The following is a 16552-nucleotide window of genomic DNA, read 5'->3' on the forward strand; positions in this document are numbered from 1 at the left end:
GACTTTAACACCCACTTTCACCAATGGACAGATCATCCAAAATGAAAATAAATGAGGAAACACAAGCTTTAAATGACACATTAAACAAGATGGACATACATGATATTTATAGGACACTCCATCCAAAAACAAAAGAATACACTTTCTTCTCAAGTGCTCATGGAACATTCTCCAGGATAGATCATATCTTGGGTCACAAATCAAGCCTCGGTAAATTTAAGAAAATTGAAATCATATTACGTATCTTCTGACCAAAATGCTATGAGACTAGATATCAATTACAGGAAAAAGACTAAAAAATACAAACACATGGAGGCTAAACAATACGCTACTAAAAAACCAAGAGATCACTGAAGAAATCAAAGAGGAAATCAAAAAGTACCTAGAAACAAATGACAATGAAAACGTGACGACCCAAAACCTATGGTATGCAGCAAAAGCAGTTTTAAGAGGGATGTTTATAGCAATACAATCCTATCTCAAGAAACTAGAAACATCTCAAATAAACAACCTAACCTTATACCTAAAGTAATCAGAGAAAGAAGAACAAAAAAACCCCAACGTTAGAAGAAGGAAAGAAATCATAAAGAACAGGTCCGAAATAAATGAAAAAGAAATGAAGGAAACAATAGCAAAGGTCACTTAAACCAAAAGCTGGCTCTTTGAGAAGATAAACAAAATTGATAAACTATTAGCCAGACTCATCAAGAAAAAAAGGGAGAAGACTTAAATCAACAGAATTAGAAATGAAAAAGGAGAAGTAACAACTGACACTGCAGAAATACAAAGGATCATAAGAGATTACTACAAGCAGCTCTATGCCAATAAAATGGACAACCTGGAAGAAATGGACAAATTCTTAGAAAAGCACAACTTTCCTTCTTCCAGGAAGAAATAGAAAATATGAACAGACCCATCATAAGCAATGAAATTGAAACTGTGATTAAAAATTTTCCAACAAACAAAAACCCAGGACCAGATGGCTTCACAGGTGAATTCTATCAAACATTTAGAGAAGAGCTAACACCTATCCTTCTCAAACCCTTCCAAAATATAGCAGAGGGAGGAACACTCCCAAACTCATTCTATGAGGCCACCATCACCCTGATACCAAAACCAGACAAAGATGTCACAAAAAAACTACATGACAATATCACTGATGAACACAGACGCAAAAATCCTCAACAAAATACTAGCAAACAGAATCCAACAGCACATTAAAAGGATCATGCACCATGATCAAGTGGGGTTTATCCCAGGAATGCAAGGATACTTCACATACGCAAATCAATCAATGTGATACCCCATATTAACAAATTGAAGGAGAAAAACCATATGATCATCTCAATAGATGCAGAAAAAGCTTTTGACAAAATTCAACACCAATTTATGATAAAAACTCTCCAGAAAGTAGGCATAGAGGGAACTTACCTCAACATAATAAAGGCCATATATGACAAACCCACAGCCATCATTGTTCTCAGTGGTGAAAAACTGAAACCATTTCCTCTAAGATAAGGAACAAGACAAGGTTGCCCACTCTCATCACTATTATTCAACAGAGTTTTGAAAGTTTTAGCCATGGCAATCAGAGAAGAAAAAGAAATAAAAGGAATCCAAATCAGAAAAGAAGAAGTAAAACTCTCACTGTTTGCAGATGACATGATACTATACATAGAGAATCCTAAAGATGCCACCAGAAAACTACTAGAGCTAATCAATGAATTTGGTAAAGTAGCAGGATACAAAATTAATGCACAGAAATCTCTGGCATTCCTATACACTAATGATGAAAAATCTCTAAGAGAAATTAAGGAAACACTCGCATTTACCACTGCAACAAAAAGAATAAAATACCTAGGAATAAACCTACCTAAGGAGACAAAAGACCTGTATGCAGAAAACTATAAGACACTGATGAAGAAATTAAAGACAACACAAACAGATGGAGCGATATACCATGTTCTTGGACTGGAAGAATCAACATTGTGAAAATGACTACACTACCCAAAGCAATCTACAGATTCAATGCAATCCCTATCAAACTACCAAAGACATTTTTCACAGAACTATAACAAAAAATTTCACAGTGTGTTTGGGAACACAAATGACCCCGAATAGCCAAAAAAATCTTGAGAAATAAAAATGCCGCTGGAGGAATCTGGCTCCCTGACTTCAGACTATACTACAAAGCTACAGTAATAAAGACAGTATGGTACTGCAACAAAAACAGAAATATAGATCAATGGAACAGGATAGAAAGCCCAGAGTTAAACCCACGCACCTATGGTCACCTTATCTCTGATAAAGGAGGCAAGAATATACAATGGAGAAAAGACAGCCTCTTCAATAAGTGGTGCTGGGAAAACTGAACAGCTACATGTAAAAGAATGAAATTAGAACAGTTTCTAACACCATACACAAAAATAAACTCAAAATGGATTAAAGACCTAAATGTAAGGCCAGACACTTAGAGGAAACTCTAAGAGGAAAACTCTTAGAGGAAAACATAAGCAGAACACTCTATGACATAAATCACAGCAAGATCCTTTTTGACCTACCTCCTAGAGAAATGGAAATAAAAATAAACAAATGGAACCTAATGAAACTTAAAAGTTTTTGTACAGCAAAGAAAACCATAAACAACACGAAAAGACAACCCTCAGAAAGGAGAAAAAATTTGCAAACGAAGCAACTGACAAAGGACTAATCTCCAAAATATACAAGTAGCTCATGCAGCTCAATATCAAAAAAACAAACAATCCAATCCAAAATTGGGCAGAAGACCTAAATAGACATTTCTCCAAAGAAGATATATAGACTGCCAACAAACACATGAAAGGATGCTCAACATCACTAATCATTAGAGAAATGCAAATCAAAACCACAGTGTATCACCTCACACCAGTCAGAATGGCCATCATCAAAAACTCTACAAACAGTAAATGCTGGAGAGCATGTGGAGAAAAGGGAACCCTCCTGCACTGTTGGTGGGAATGTAAATTGATACAGCCACTATGGAGAACAGTATGGAGGTTCCTTAACAAACTAAAAATAGAACTACCATATGACCCGGCAATACCACTACTGGGCATATACCCTGAGAAAACCATGATTCAAAAAGAGTCATATACCACATTGTTCACTGCAGCACTATTTACAACAGCCAGGACATGGAAGCAACTTAAGTGTCCATTCACAGATGAACAGAGAAAGAAGATGTGGCACATATATACAATGGAATATTACTCAGTCATAAAAAGAAACAAAATTGAGTTATTTGTAGTGAGGTGGATGGACCTAGAGTCTGTCATACAGAGTGAAGTGAATCAGAAAGAGAAAAACAAATACCGTATGCTAACACATATATACGGATCCCATATATATGGACCACCTAGAGGGGTAGGATAGGTAGGGTGGGAAGGAGACGCAAGAGGGAGGGGATATGGGGATAGATGTATATGTATAGCTGATTCGCTTTGTTATACAGCAGAAACTAACACAACATTGTAAAGCAGTTATACTCCAATAAAGATGTTTAAAAAAAAAAAAAGAGTAACATAATTGACACACTTTATGGAAAAACAACCAAGGGAAAAAGAGAGAAGGCATAAATAAATAGTATTAGGGATGAAAAGGGGAACAAAACAGACACAGAAGATATTAAGAAGATAAATATTAAGACTTTATGTCAATAAACTGAAAGCTAAGAAAATTATTCCTAGAGAAAATAGAAATGAACAAAAATTGATTCAAGAAGAAACAGAGGCTCTTCTAGGTTGGTGAACACACTGAGGTGCCAGGCGGATGATGTGCCTGAGGGGCACGGAAGCTCTGTGTCCTTCCCCCCCATACCTTCTGCTATACATGTCTTCCATTTGGGTGTTCCTGAGTTGTATCCTTTATAGTAAACGGTGACAGTAAGTAAAGTGCTTTCCTGAGTTCTGTGAGTCGTTCTAGTGGGTTCGTGGGAAAATCCCCCCCCGAAAGTGGGGTCGTGGGAAATCCTGAATTCGTAGTTGGCTGGGCAGAAATGTGGGTAGCCTGGGCACCCTATTTGTGGCTGGTGCCTGAAGTGAGGGTAGTCTTGCAGGATCAAACCCTTAAACCTGTGGAATCTGATGTTAACTCCAGGTTGTTCGTGTCAGAAGTGAACTAAATTGCTGGTATCAGATCTGATGGGTGTCAGGGAGGAAAGTAGCTCTCATTTAGTGTCATAAAATGTGGAATTCAGTAGAATGACAGAGGCTCACAGAAGCATGTGGTTTAGGAAGAGAAAGGATGAGGAACAGGGCAGGGTATGAGGAACCTTTGATTCCTGGGTGGCCACATGATCAATCATGGTGTAGGGCAGCAGCTATGCTGAGATAAATGACTGAAGGTAAAAGTTATCGATGGAATTTATTGATGGACCTAACTCCTGGGGAATTGTTTCAATGGATGCATAAAGAAATACAAACCAATAAGAGAAAAGTGAAATAAACAATCCCTTGATTATTATTAGCTATAATAGCTAAAATGAAATTAAAAGAGAGTGCTGGGTCAGATTTTGATGCTGGGCCAACTAGCTTCAAAGCTGCCCCCCAAAATGAAAAGTTATTCAGGGACAACAAAGAGCACCTCAAGACTGCTGGTCACCAAAGTTCATGTGTGGGGTTGGGAAGGGCAAAACCAAGAAACTACTGAGACCATGGGGCTCAGTGTGAAGGAGCTGTCTCACTTTGTAGGTTGGCATCACCAGCTTCCTGAAGAAGCTTTACTAAAAAGGACAAAGAGAAATTTAGGAGCAGTATATTCATTTTTATTTTTTAAGATTTATTATTTTATTTATTTTAATTTTGGCTGCATTGGGTCTTAGTTGTGGCACGCAGCATCTTCCTTGAGGCATATGGGATCTTTTGTTGCAGCGCATGGGCTCTTCGTTGTGGCGTATGGGCTTCTCTCTAGTTGTGGCGTGCGGGTTTTCTCTTCTCTAGTTGTGGTGCGCAGGCTCCAGGGAGAGTGGGCTCTGTAGTTGTGGCACACGGGTTCCAGAGCACGTGGGCTCTGTAGTTTGCAGCACGCGGGCTCTCTAGTTGAGGCGCACAAGCTCAGTAGTTGTGGCATGCGGGCTTAGTTGCCTCACAGCATGTGGGATCTTAGTTCCCTGACCAGGGATCGAACCTGTGTCCCCTGGATTATAAGGCGGATTCTTTACCACTAGACCACCAGAGAAGTCCCTGGAGCAGTATATTCTTTTTTTTTTTTTTTTTTTTTTTTTGCGGTACGCGGCCCTCTCCCTGTTGTGGCCTCTCTAGTTGTGGAGCACAGGCTCATCGGCCATGGCTCACGGGCCCAGCCGCTCCGCGGCACACGGGATCTTCCTGGACCGGGGCACGAACCCTCGTCCCCTGCATCGGCAGGCGGACTCCCAACCACTGCGCCACCAGGGAAGCCAGTATATTCATTTTTAAATGCTGCAGAGTGGAAGGGTTGGTGCAGGACCCAGAGCTAACTACGGGACAATTACAGATGGCTATCCATGACACAGACACAGAGCAGGTTACTCCCGAGGGAGCAGCCAGCCTGGTGCACTGGATAAAAACTGCTGTAAAGTGTTTATTCAAAGAAGGGGGACTACCTGACTCCCTTAAAAATATCAAGTGGAACACCCCTGATGAATTCACCCCTTATTATTCATATGTAAACCGTGTGGGATTGGTGTTATGATAACTAGTATATTCACAACTGAAAATGTCCATTACTCAGGTCATGGTAAATACTGTGGGCGCCTTCTGCATTAGCAACCCATGTAACCTTAGAGTCAGAGAAGCCTGTCTCAGCTTCCCCTCATGAATCTTAGCAGATGCTAATAAAAACATTATATTAATTTAAAAGAAAATGTGGAGAGGCAGAGGAAAGAGTCAAGGGACTTGTCCCAGCATGGTGGAAATTTTTAAACAATTATTAAGAAACTGAGTGAATAAAGCAAATGTTGATAGAAGTGGGAAAGAGGAAAAAGAAAGAAGGGTGTCAAGAAACTCATCCCAGAAGGATGGAAATCTGTGGATGGTTATTAAGAAATGGGACAAATGCAGGGGACACGGAATCAAGCCCTGGTCCGGGAAGATCTCACATGCCGTGGAGCAACTAAGCCTGTGCACCACAACTAGTGAGCCTGAGCTCTAGAGCCCGTGAGCCACAACTACTGAGCCTGCGTGCCACAACTACTGAAGCCCATGTGCCTAGAGCCCGTGCTCCGCAACGAGAAGCCACTGCAATGAGAAGCCCACTCACTGCAACAAAGAGTAGCCCACACTCACCGCAACTAGAGAAAGCCCGTGCAGTAACGAAGACCCAACGCGGTCAAAAATGAAGGAAGGAAGGGAGGGAGGGAGGGAGGGATGGGAGGGAAGGAGGAAGGAAGAAATATATAAATAAAATTTTAAAAATATTAAAAATAAAAAGATTTAAAAAAAGGAAATGCGATGAATAAAATGGACATTGACATTGATGGGGTTGAAATAAAGGTCTTAATACAGTACTATCTGAGACTGGTGGATCAAAGGGACCCCTGCTGGACCCCCTACATTAAAGGGCTCTAAGCAAGTTGAGTTTGTTTACCCTAGTTTGGAGAAATGTAAGACACGGGGAAAGCAATGATTATAATGAGAAACCAGACCTGACATCACCTGGGGCAACAGTCAGGCAGATTAATCTTGGCTCAAACCCCCTGCTGGCTAAAACGGTCAGGAGTGGAGAAGTTTCTAGGAGTCCTTTACTGGGATGGGACCTCATGCACTGTGATACCAAAACCCTTTGGTGAAGTCTTAACGCAGGCTACAATTAGATTGAGAGAATATGAAAAAAGTTAAGGTTGACTGATTAAGGTGGAAGTTTGGGTGAAAACTGGAATGTTTAAACAGGCTTACCTGAATGGTTTATGGGAATGGATACTATGTCTAAATGGGGAACACCTCCCCCTAAAGTAAAACAGATGGCATGTCAATCGCTCTCCAATCCAAGCAATATTAATTAGACATCATGCTAAATGGGAATAAGACTGCCGGAGCCCACGCAGTGTTATAGACAAGAAGCTGGAGCCTGGCAGACAAACTCTGTACAGGAGCCCTACATAGAGCACAGGCTGCGGCTTACGGCAAAAGCCTGTGAGCACCTCCCAGTGACAACTACTGGGATGACGAACTGGAGCATTTCCATCTGAGAGGCAATTACTAGCCTGCTATTGAACGTTAGTCTAAACTGCCCCTATGACTGAAAGACAAAATAATCTTGAAACCCAAAATACCCATGATGTCTTGGGTAATGTCAGAAAAACACTCTAATGAGGAAGGCAGTGCACAGAAGAGTTCCGTAATTAAATGGAGATTGTTTACAGAGGATCTTGTTATGAGGAGAAGGTAAGGAGGAGATACAATGAGGAGCCTCTTTTCCCAGAGGACTGACTCTGGAACTGAGTGAGGAGGTGCCAGATTCTGTTGTCACTTGGACAGTATAAATACCTCTCAACTGACCAACAAAGAGCTGCTTGGTTTATGTATGACAGTTCCAAGGTGAATGGCCACCACTCTGATCAAAGAAGGTAAACACAGATGGGCTCAGTGGGCTGACTTACACGCTGTTTTCCTAGCAGTAATGGAAGAACTGAACAATGGTAAAGCCCATATGCTTGGGTTTTTACTGACTCATGGGCAACAGAAAACTGGACTATTAAAAGGATGCCTGTAAAAGGTGCAGCCACATGGAAATCCCTCTGGGAATTTATGAGCCACTTTAAAGTAGGACATGTTAACGCCCATCAGAAGAACCCACTTTCAGGTTTGGGAGGTGATGTAACCACCAAGTGGACCTTTTGGTACACTCCCTTCAAGTGGCCACCTGGGGGACTGCAGCAATGCAGAGATGGGCTGAATCTAGACATAATCCTCTTATACCCTCTGAGGCACAAATTGCCAACAAGAACTGTTTTGTCTGCCAACAGGAGAGACAGAGGATGCAGATGGCTGTGGGGAAGACTCCCCGGGGGGGAAGGCCCTACTACACATAGCCAGCAAGCAGACTACACTGGATTAATGCCAGCAGCCCTGGTTGGGGGGGCTATAAATGGGTCCTACCAGGAATAGACACTTCAGACTGGGCTTTGCATATGAGGCAGTAGATGCTTAAAATACTATTAGAGGATTGGAACAGAAGATACTCTACCAATGTGGGCCGCCAAGTCACACATCTTCAGGCTATGGGACACAACACGCTTCACAGCACACAGTGTCCAACAGTGGGTGAAAAGATACCACATCAAATGGATATATGATGTTGCTTATCACCCTCACAGTAATGGTTTACTTGAGAATTAGAACAGGCAGTTGAAACATCTGCTGTCTAAAATGTGTGAGATAAAAGCATAAAGGGCTAACTTTCATGTGTTCACAAGTGTGTGCTCACATTCAACATAAGGGGGCCTAAGGGAGAGTCCCCACTAGATAGATACCTCTGTTCTTCTGGTGGATCTGGGGAAAAGGGGATAGAGATGGATGCTGGTATGACTACAATTCTTCCTAAGGGGTAAGGATGCTGGTATGACAATATACTTTTTATTTTCTTCCCCACATCATCTCAGCTTTGTTTTTCCTACCTGAGGCAGGACCAGGACTACAGCTACAAGTGCCAGAAGCAGGGATGAAACTCTATTTTTAAACCTTCATGTCAGAATTCCTAAGAGCCTGCTGGGGTGGGCTGTGCCTTCACCCCATCTGGCAAAATGGGGGTTAACAGTGAATGCAGCTGTAATGTCTGGAGGTAAAAACAGCCCACTAGTTCTGTACCTATGTAACCTTACCCTAATATGAATGGTAGTGAACTGAGGCAGAGGTACTTGCTAGACTACTACTCTTGCCTGCAATCTAAACCAGCGCTGTGGCCGAACCTAATGTCCCTTCCAAAGGTGGAAAAGTTTGGGTACAAATGGAAAGAAGGAGGAATAGTAGTTAAGGGTAAAGGAGTAAATAAATGAGTTATGGTAGGTAATAAGAGAAATCCAATATTACATTAACACCCTGAAAGAGGTTTGGGGCAAGAGATGACATTGTCTCTTAGCTCAATTATACCGGATGCCTTGAAAGGGGGAAGCCATATATTGCTGCAGTTGGAACCTGAGAAGATGTATTGTACTGGAACCCTGCAAACCTCAGTGGCCTTGCTCTGGGAGACATTTTCATGCAGTAGGATGATATACTGAACTAAGCAGTAATGCCAAAGGGACAGGTACTATGCCAGCACCTTAACAGTGAAGCATTAAAAGCATTCTTTTTAACATCAGGAAAAAGACAAGGATGCCTATTATTATCAATTCCATTCTATACTGTACTGAAAAGTCTAGTTAGTACTACAAGGCAAGCAAAAGAAATAAAGGTGACAAAGATTGGAAAAGAAGAAATAAAACCATCATTATTTGCACATTATCACCTACTTTACTATTATAAAACTACCTAAAGACATTAAAGAAAGCCCTTATAAATGGAGAGATACATCATTTTCATGGAGGGGAGACTCAACATTCTAAATACGTTAATTGTCTCAAAACTACATTCAATGAAATTTCAGTAAAAAGAAGGTGGTGAAGAGAACTGTCCTATAAGATACCAAGACTTACTTTAAAGCTATAGTAATTACAACAGCGTGATTTACTACAGGGACAGAAAAATTGGCAGAATAAACTGAATGCCCAGAAATACATAGAGGAACTTCACATACAGGAACTTATACATGACTGAAGTGGCACTGCAGATCAGAGGGAGGAAGAATGGTCTATCTAATAACTAGTATAGAATAACTAATTACAGATATTTCTAAAATATTAAATTTGATCTCGTAACGTAAGTAAAAATCAATTTCTTAGAGATGCTAAATATAACTTAAAAACATTTAGGAAAAAAATGTAGACTATTTTTACAAACTCAGAATAGAGAAGGATTTCTTAAATAGAACAGAAAGTTAAGTCATAAGAAAGATTTGTAAATGAGAATTTATGATTAAGAGTATCTTAATTCATCAAAAGATCCCTAAAAGAAAATTAACAGCCACAAACTGGAAGGAGACATGTGCTTCTCATATAACTGACCAAGGATTAGCTTCTTGAATATATAATGAAAACTTATTAAGAAAAATGTCTTAATATTAAGTTTTTGTTTATCACAAAGTAAAACTAGTATTATAAAAATATTGGCCAAAGCTGTTAAAATTCTAATGCTTTTTGGATACAGGTCATGGGAACCCAGTTTCTGCCATCAAAATATCAAGTTTGATTTTATGATTTATCAACTCCATAACCAATAAGATATAATGTTTAGTTGAGCATGACTAGCAATTTGTGTTTACAAGGCTCCCAACTTCTTCAAGAAAACTTCAAGCAGCTTCTACTTTCTGACAAGGTTAATTCATGTACAACTTACAAAGGGAGGGGAAGGGAGAGGAGTACTGTGAAGGCTCCCAGGCAGGCAGTGCAGTGTGGGCTGTGGGTAACTGCTTATTTCCATTGTGAAGAGTCAAAGAAGGTAATAAGCAAGGATCCAAAAATGTTCCTGGGACCTTAATTATTGGTATCAAAAGTTAGACCCTGGTGTTTAAATTCCCCTTTTATTCCTCCACTATTCCTCTGAAAAGATGATCAGACTCAAATCTTCCCACTCTCTTGCTCCAAGTATTTCTAGGCTGCAGAAGAAAAGTACTCTTTTCTGATCTGGGGTTCTAGAAAAGAGCCTTTACCTCTTGGGTTCATTCCCTGCTTAAAATTTCTAGCCAGTTACCACTGCAAAGTGACTGTGATGTACACACTCTCTAAATAACAGACTGGATAGATTTTTTTTTAATTTATTTATTTTTATTTATTTATCTTTGGCTGCATTAGGTCTTCGTTGCTGTGTGTGGACTTTCTCTAGTTGTGGTGATCGAGGGCTACTCTTCATTGCGGTGTGCAGGCTTCTCACTGCGGTGGCCCTCTCTTGTTGCGGAGCACAGGATCTAGGCACGCGGGCTTCAGTAGTTGTGGCACACGGGCTTAGCTGCTCTGCGGCAAGTGGGATTTTCCCGGACCAGGGCTCGAACGCGTGTCCCCTGCATTGGCAGGTGGATTCTTAACCACTGCGTCACTGGAGAAGTCCCCAGACTGGATAGATTTAAATGGGCTGTGGGGGACTTCCCTGGTGGTCCAGTGGTAAAGAATCCGCCTTCCAATGCAGGGGGGACTCAGGTTCGATTCATGCTGCAGGGCAACTGAGCCCGCACACCACAACTACTGAGCCCGGGCGCCTCAACTAGAGAGCCGCGTGCTGCAAACTACAGAGCCCATGCACCACAACTACAGAGCCTACGCACCCTGAAGCCCACATGCCACAACTAGAGAGAGAAAAACCGCATGCCACAACTAGAAAGAAGCCCACGTGCCGCAACTAGAGAGGAGCCCATGTGCCACAACGAAGATCTCACATGCTGCAACTAAGACCAATGCAGCCAACAAACAAATAAACAAACAGGGCCCAGGAATGTGTGCAGCAGCATTTTTTTAAAAATAAAGAAAAAAAAGGGCTGTGGATAAGAATTTCAAATCAGTCTAGAAGGACATTTTCATCACTGAAATCCATCTACTTTTATTCTTTTTGGGTTTTCATGGTAATTGTTCAAGACTTGCAATGTTTTTAAATTTTATGGCATTAGTGAACAAGAAATGAAGTGTCAGATGTTATTAAAACCCCTTAACACAGTCAGGAGAAATGAAGAATGGCACCAGAGTACAAATCAACATAACAACTCTTAATTCATTCCCTTCTTTCTCTAATGGGAGAGACACTTGCCATTGTTAAAATTTGCATTTACACAGATAATCTACAATTATTTAACATGGTACCTTTACAAAAGACCCTCAGAGGTGAGTTTATAATTTTAAAATAAATACTGAGACAGATAAGGAAAGGTTAAGTGCAGTGTCCAATACAGCTAACATATGGGTAAGTGTTCTGGATAAAGACCGATCCAAGCCCATTCTCAGCTCCACCACCTAATAGCTGTGTGATCTTGGGTAAGTTACTAAGCTTCCCTGAGCGTCAATTTCCTCCTTCATAAAAGCATGTGCAGTACTAACTCATTGTTGAGAGGATTAAATGCAGGGGGCAAAAAGACCAAAATGTACAAGGCACTTTAATAGTACAATTCCTAATATAGAGTGATTTCTGTGAATGATTAGAAAATTACTTTATGAGCCTTCTTTTTGTATGACACTTTAAAAATATATGTATGATGAGAGTTCTACAATCTCAAGATTCACTCTTGTGTTCAGCATAAAAGACCAAGTTACCAAAAAATACTCATTTGAGTACAAAAACATGCTCATAAATATTCAGTCTTCTTAATTTGAAACTGAAATTAATACGTAGATATTAATTAACTATAACTTTTCAACAGACTCCATAAACTAAATGCGACAAGCTAATCAAGCTGAGCAGAAAGATGAGAGCTCAAGACAGACCACAAGCACAGAGACATAAAGTGCTATTTAAAACAGGAAGTGTGATAACTAAGGGCTTTTTTCTTTAAGAAGCATGACATTCAGTATAAGAGAACATTTATTAAGTTCTCAACCCTGAAACAAATGCCTTGACTATTTAATTTAACAAAGTTATACTTTGAATGCAATAATATGTCAGATCCTCACAACTTAAGATGTGCATAATTTTATAGAGGATTATGTAGGACTAATAAAACTGATATTACAACAACATTGGCTATCATTTAGTCAGCACAGGTTTCTTACTTTCTCACAATATATCAGTGAGAGAAGAAGGAAAAAACCTGTTATCCCCATAAAGATGAACTGATTGACACTCGGGAAGATTATGTAACTTGTCCAAGGTTACAGATAGTAAGTGACAGAACAGAGATTTGAACCCATGATTGTTATCACTTCAAAAACCAATATTCTTTCTGCCCCAAATTGCTTCTCTAGGCAGAACATTAGGAAACGGAACTAAATGACTGGGAAGAACTCTTGAAAATCTAGGATTTAAATTCTTTTTACTAATAAGCTAATATACCTGAGGGTATTAAGCTTCAAGCCCCTGCCCCAACAAGCAACTCTCCAACCCCTATCCCCTTCAGGGCAAAAAACAAGACAGGAAGACGCAGAAAAGAAGAAAGAATTACTTAACATTAAATCTTTCAGATACAAAAGGGTGATCTGCGGTAATGACCAGCACTAAGAAAGTGAGAGCATGAGGACAGGAAAGAATTTAGATTAGTCATTAGAGAAGAACTTCCTGACAACAAAAATTGAGTCACTGGAACACATTATCAGAGAACATTATGTAGGATAAACTGAAGAAAATACAACCTCATGAAGGGCTGTCAACACACAAACAGTGTCAACATACACACAAGATGGGGAAGTACAAATATAGCCTACTTGGCTCAGCCTCATTTATAATTTAAAATAGAAAAGAAAAAAAGGAAACTGGTAAAATAAGCTTGACAGCAACAGTCAGGAGACTGCACTACAATTCCGTCAGCCTAAGTACAAGTTAGCAAAATGCTAACCCAATATTTGTGCCACATTTTTCAAAAGACCCATCAAGGCACAGGTACCATTTTATATTTTCCTTCAATTCACTATCCATTAAAACACAGCATCTCGGGCTTCCCTGGTGGCACAGTGGTTGAGAGTCCGCCTGCCGATGCAGGGGACACAGGTTCGTGCCCCGGTCCGGGAAGATCCCACATGCCACAGAGCGGCTAGGCCCGTGAGCCATGGCCGCTGAGCCTGCGCGTCCGGAGCCTGTGCTCTGCAACGGGAGAGGCCACAACAGTGAGAGGCCCGCGTACCGCAAAAAAACAAAAACAAACAAACAAAAAACCCCCACAGCATCTCTATTTCCTCTGCAAATTCATGTTCAGACTAGAACTAGTGCTCTAGTCTAGGCTCAAAGTTAGTCATCACAGATGCACTGGTAAAATAAAACCCAAATTCTGCTAGTTTTGTAAGTATGTTTTGGGAGAATTTTGAATGAAAAATATCACAAAGATAACTTCCTTTGGGATTAAAAACAAAACAAAAAACCCCCAAATAATTTTGGTGGAATTATTAGACCTAGGAGAATCGTGTCTGTTCCACACGCCTGTACCCCTTTCTCTCACTACAGGAAATCAACCCATCCAAAGTTGATCACCTTAGGAAACCGCAGAGTCAACGATTTCATTTATCCCTTTCCAATGTCAGCTGAGTCTTGATGTGAACTTTTACTAACCTGTAAAAAAATGAGAAGTCTACATGTTCCCGGTAGTAAGATGATTCTCTCACTTTCATTATAAAAAGAAATATGTTTCTTTTATGATGATTATGTTATTATCAGGGAAAAAAAGGGCTACTTCCATTAAAAAACAAATACACTCAAGTCAGCCAAGTTAATGCTTTTATATTCCTTCCCTTTTTTTCTCTACAGCCACTGCCATCCAAAAGAGAAGTAACCTCTCAGCCTCTGGTCCTACCTAAAACCCTCTCCTTTCCACGAGACAGAAGAGACGTCGGACCATTAATTATTTGGTTCTAATAATATACCCCAGTAGTTGAGAGCATAAGTACTTGCTTTTGGGAGACCTAAAAGCTAGGGCAGACCTACCTTGTGAGTAGAGAAGGATCTGCATCTCTAAAAGAACACAGGTAAACACCTGTACCAAGTTCTCCAGGCCCAGGAGCTCGAAGACCTCTCGGAGCGGGTAATCGGAGAGAGGAAGTTCACTGGGGCCTGGCCTCTGACAGATGACGGGTTCATAAACACCATAAAATTTCAGTGATCTCCCTGGAGGAGGAAGGGGTACCTCATAGAGAATATTATGGATGTAGCTCTCAAGCGGCAAGGGTGGTGGCTGCTGTGAGGTAACTGCCTTGTAAAGCTGAATAAGGAATTTCTTGCAGGCCTGCATGAAAGGCAGTGGTGTGATCAAACATATACTTTTTGAAACATACAGGGTGTCTCTGCTGATGTCATAAGAGTTGTATCGCTGGAGTTTCAAAAGGGAAGTTGTATCTCCCTCGTCAATACTGCTTGCCAGTGAGTCCATGCTGCAGGAGGATGAAGCGTACAAGCTGCTGTAATGCTCTGCGTTGTGCATCTGGTAGAGCGTCTGCATTGCTGTGCAGATTTGCTTACTTGTAACTTCTTCATAAAAAGTGAGAACAAAACCGTAGGTACGAGAACCATCTTCCCGGGTAATTATAAATGAGTGGAACTGAGGGTCTTTATTGTCAGTTTGTGTTCTGAAAGATAGCCCTTTAGGCATGCACAACTGTGGAGGAAGGAGAAGAAAAGCATCAGAAGGCAGTACACAAACAACTTCAAATCAGAAAAAAATGTTTGTGAAGCTCCATCTGAGCTTGTGACCTTCATTAAGTCATGTAACTTCTCTGAGCCTCGGTTTCTTTATCTACAACATTTGCTGCATCAGTGACTTGAAGACAAAATATGCAAGGGCACTTCACAAATATTTAGTATTTAAGGACTATTTTTAGAGTAATGTTGATAATGTTTCAGAGGAATACACAGACAGGTGAAGGCTCATTTGATAAATGGAAAAAAAGTTAAACATAGAATAATAAAAACAACAGTATCATTTTTGTATCATTTTGAACAATATTATCCTTAGGAAAATAAACTTTGAAAATTAAATGATTTTTTATTTACTGAAGCAGAAGGGCAGAAACAAGACATTTTAGATTATTTCCAGCAGAGATCATGTCCCAGGTCTTGGGAACTACCCAGGATTGAGTCAAACTTGGGAATAAAATTACATGAGGAATTAAAGATGCTATATTTAAGATACTTACAAAGCACAAGAAAATAAAATCAAGTCTTTAAAACATTTTAAACAAATTACAGAAAATGTGAAATACACTAAGGAAAACAGGACTTGTAATTCAACTATCCGAAAATAATGATCATTATTAACTTAGATTCTATTATTCCTTTCTACTTTTGTATTACAATATACTTTCTGCATAGAAATAATTTTACCATACATTATGACATTTTTTTTTCAGATTTAACAGTCGCTCTGGTGTAAAATTTAGAAGTTCTCCCAAATCCCCACATTACCAAAAAGATGTAATTCACTTAAGAGTTACATGTCCTTCATCCAAACTGTGAACAAACACTTATTAAGTGCCTTTCTGAGCTAGGCCCTGTGATGGTGATACAATGGTGAGAAAGACACAGTTCCTGCTCCTCTGAAGCTTCCAGTCCAGTAAGGAGGACAGATGATTAAAGAATTATTAAAAAAAAATTATAAAGTATTGGAAGTGCTACGATAGGGTAAATATAGGCTGCTAGGAAAAAACACAGCAGGAGGACAAAAATGAGAAAAGCCACCAGGGGAAAAAATGAAGGAAGCCCAAGCGGAGACCTGAGGATAAGTATAGGTGTGTATAGGTGTTAGTGAGATGAAGAGAAGGCAGAGAGGGCACATGCAAAAGCCCAGAAGACAGAATGTGAGGTTCTGGGGAACTGAAACCTGC

General features: G+C 40.2%; 1 protein-coding gene across 1 annotated transcript in view; it reads right to left on the bottom strand.

The window, feature by feature from the left end:
• The window catches only part of DENND5B (DENN domain containing 5B), a 99250-nt gene extending 83842 nt beyond the window's left edge, over positions 1-15408 (bottom strand). The window contains exon 1 of the mRNA XM_029206557.1: positions 14661-15408. Coding sequence (XP_029062390.1) covers positions 14661-15321 — 661 coding nt within the window. The 5' untranslated portion in view covers positions 15322-15408. The remainder of the gene's footprint in view (positions 1-14660) is intronic.
• Positions 15409-16552: the final 1144 nt, after the last annotated feature.

The sequence above is a fragment of the Monodon monoceros genome, unplaced genomic scaffold (genome assembly GCF_005190385.1).
Source record: "Monodon monoceros isolate NGI ecotype Baffin Bay Population unplaced genomic scaffold, NGI_Narwhal_1 Super_Scaffold_6, whole genome shotgun sequence".
NCBI classification, from domain to species: Eukaryota; Metazoa; Chordata; class Mammalia; order Artiodactyla; family Monodontidae; genus Monodon; species Monodon monoceros.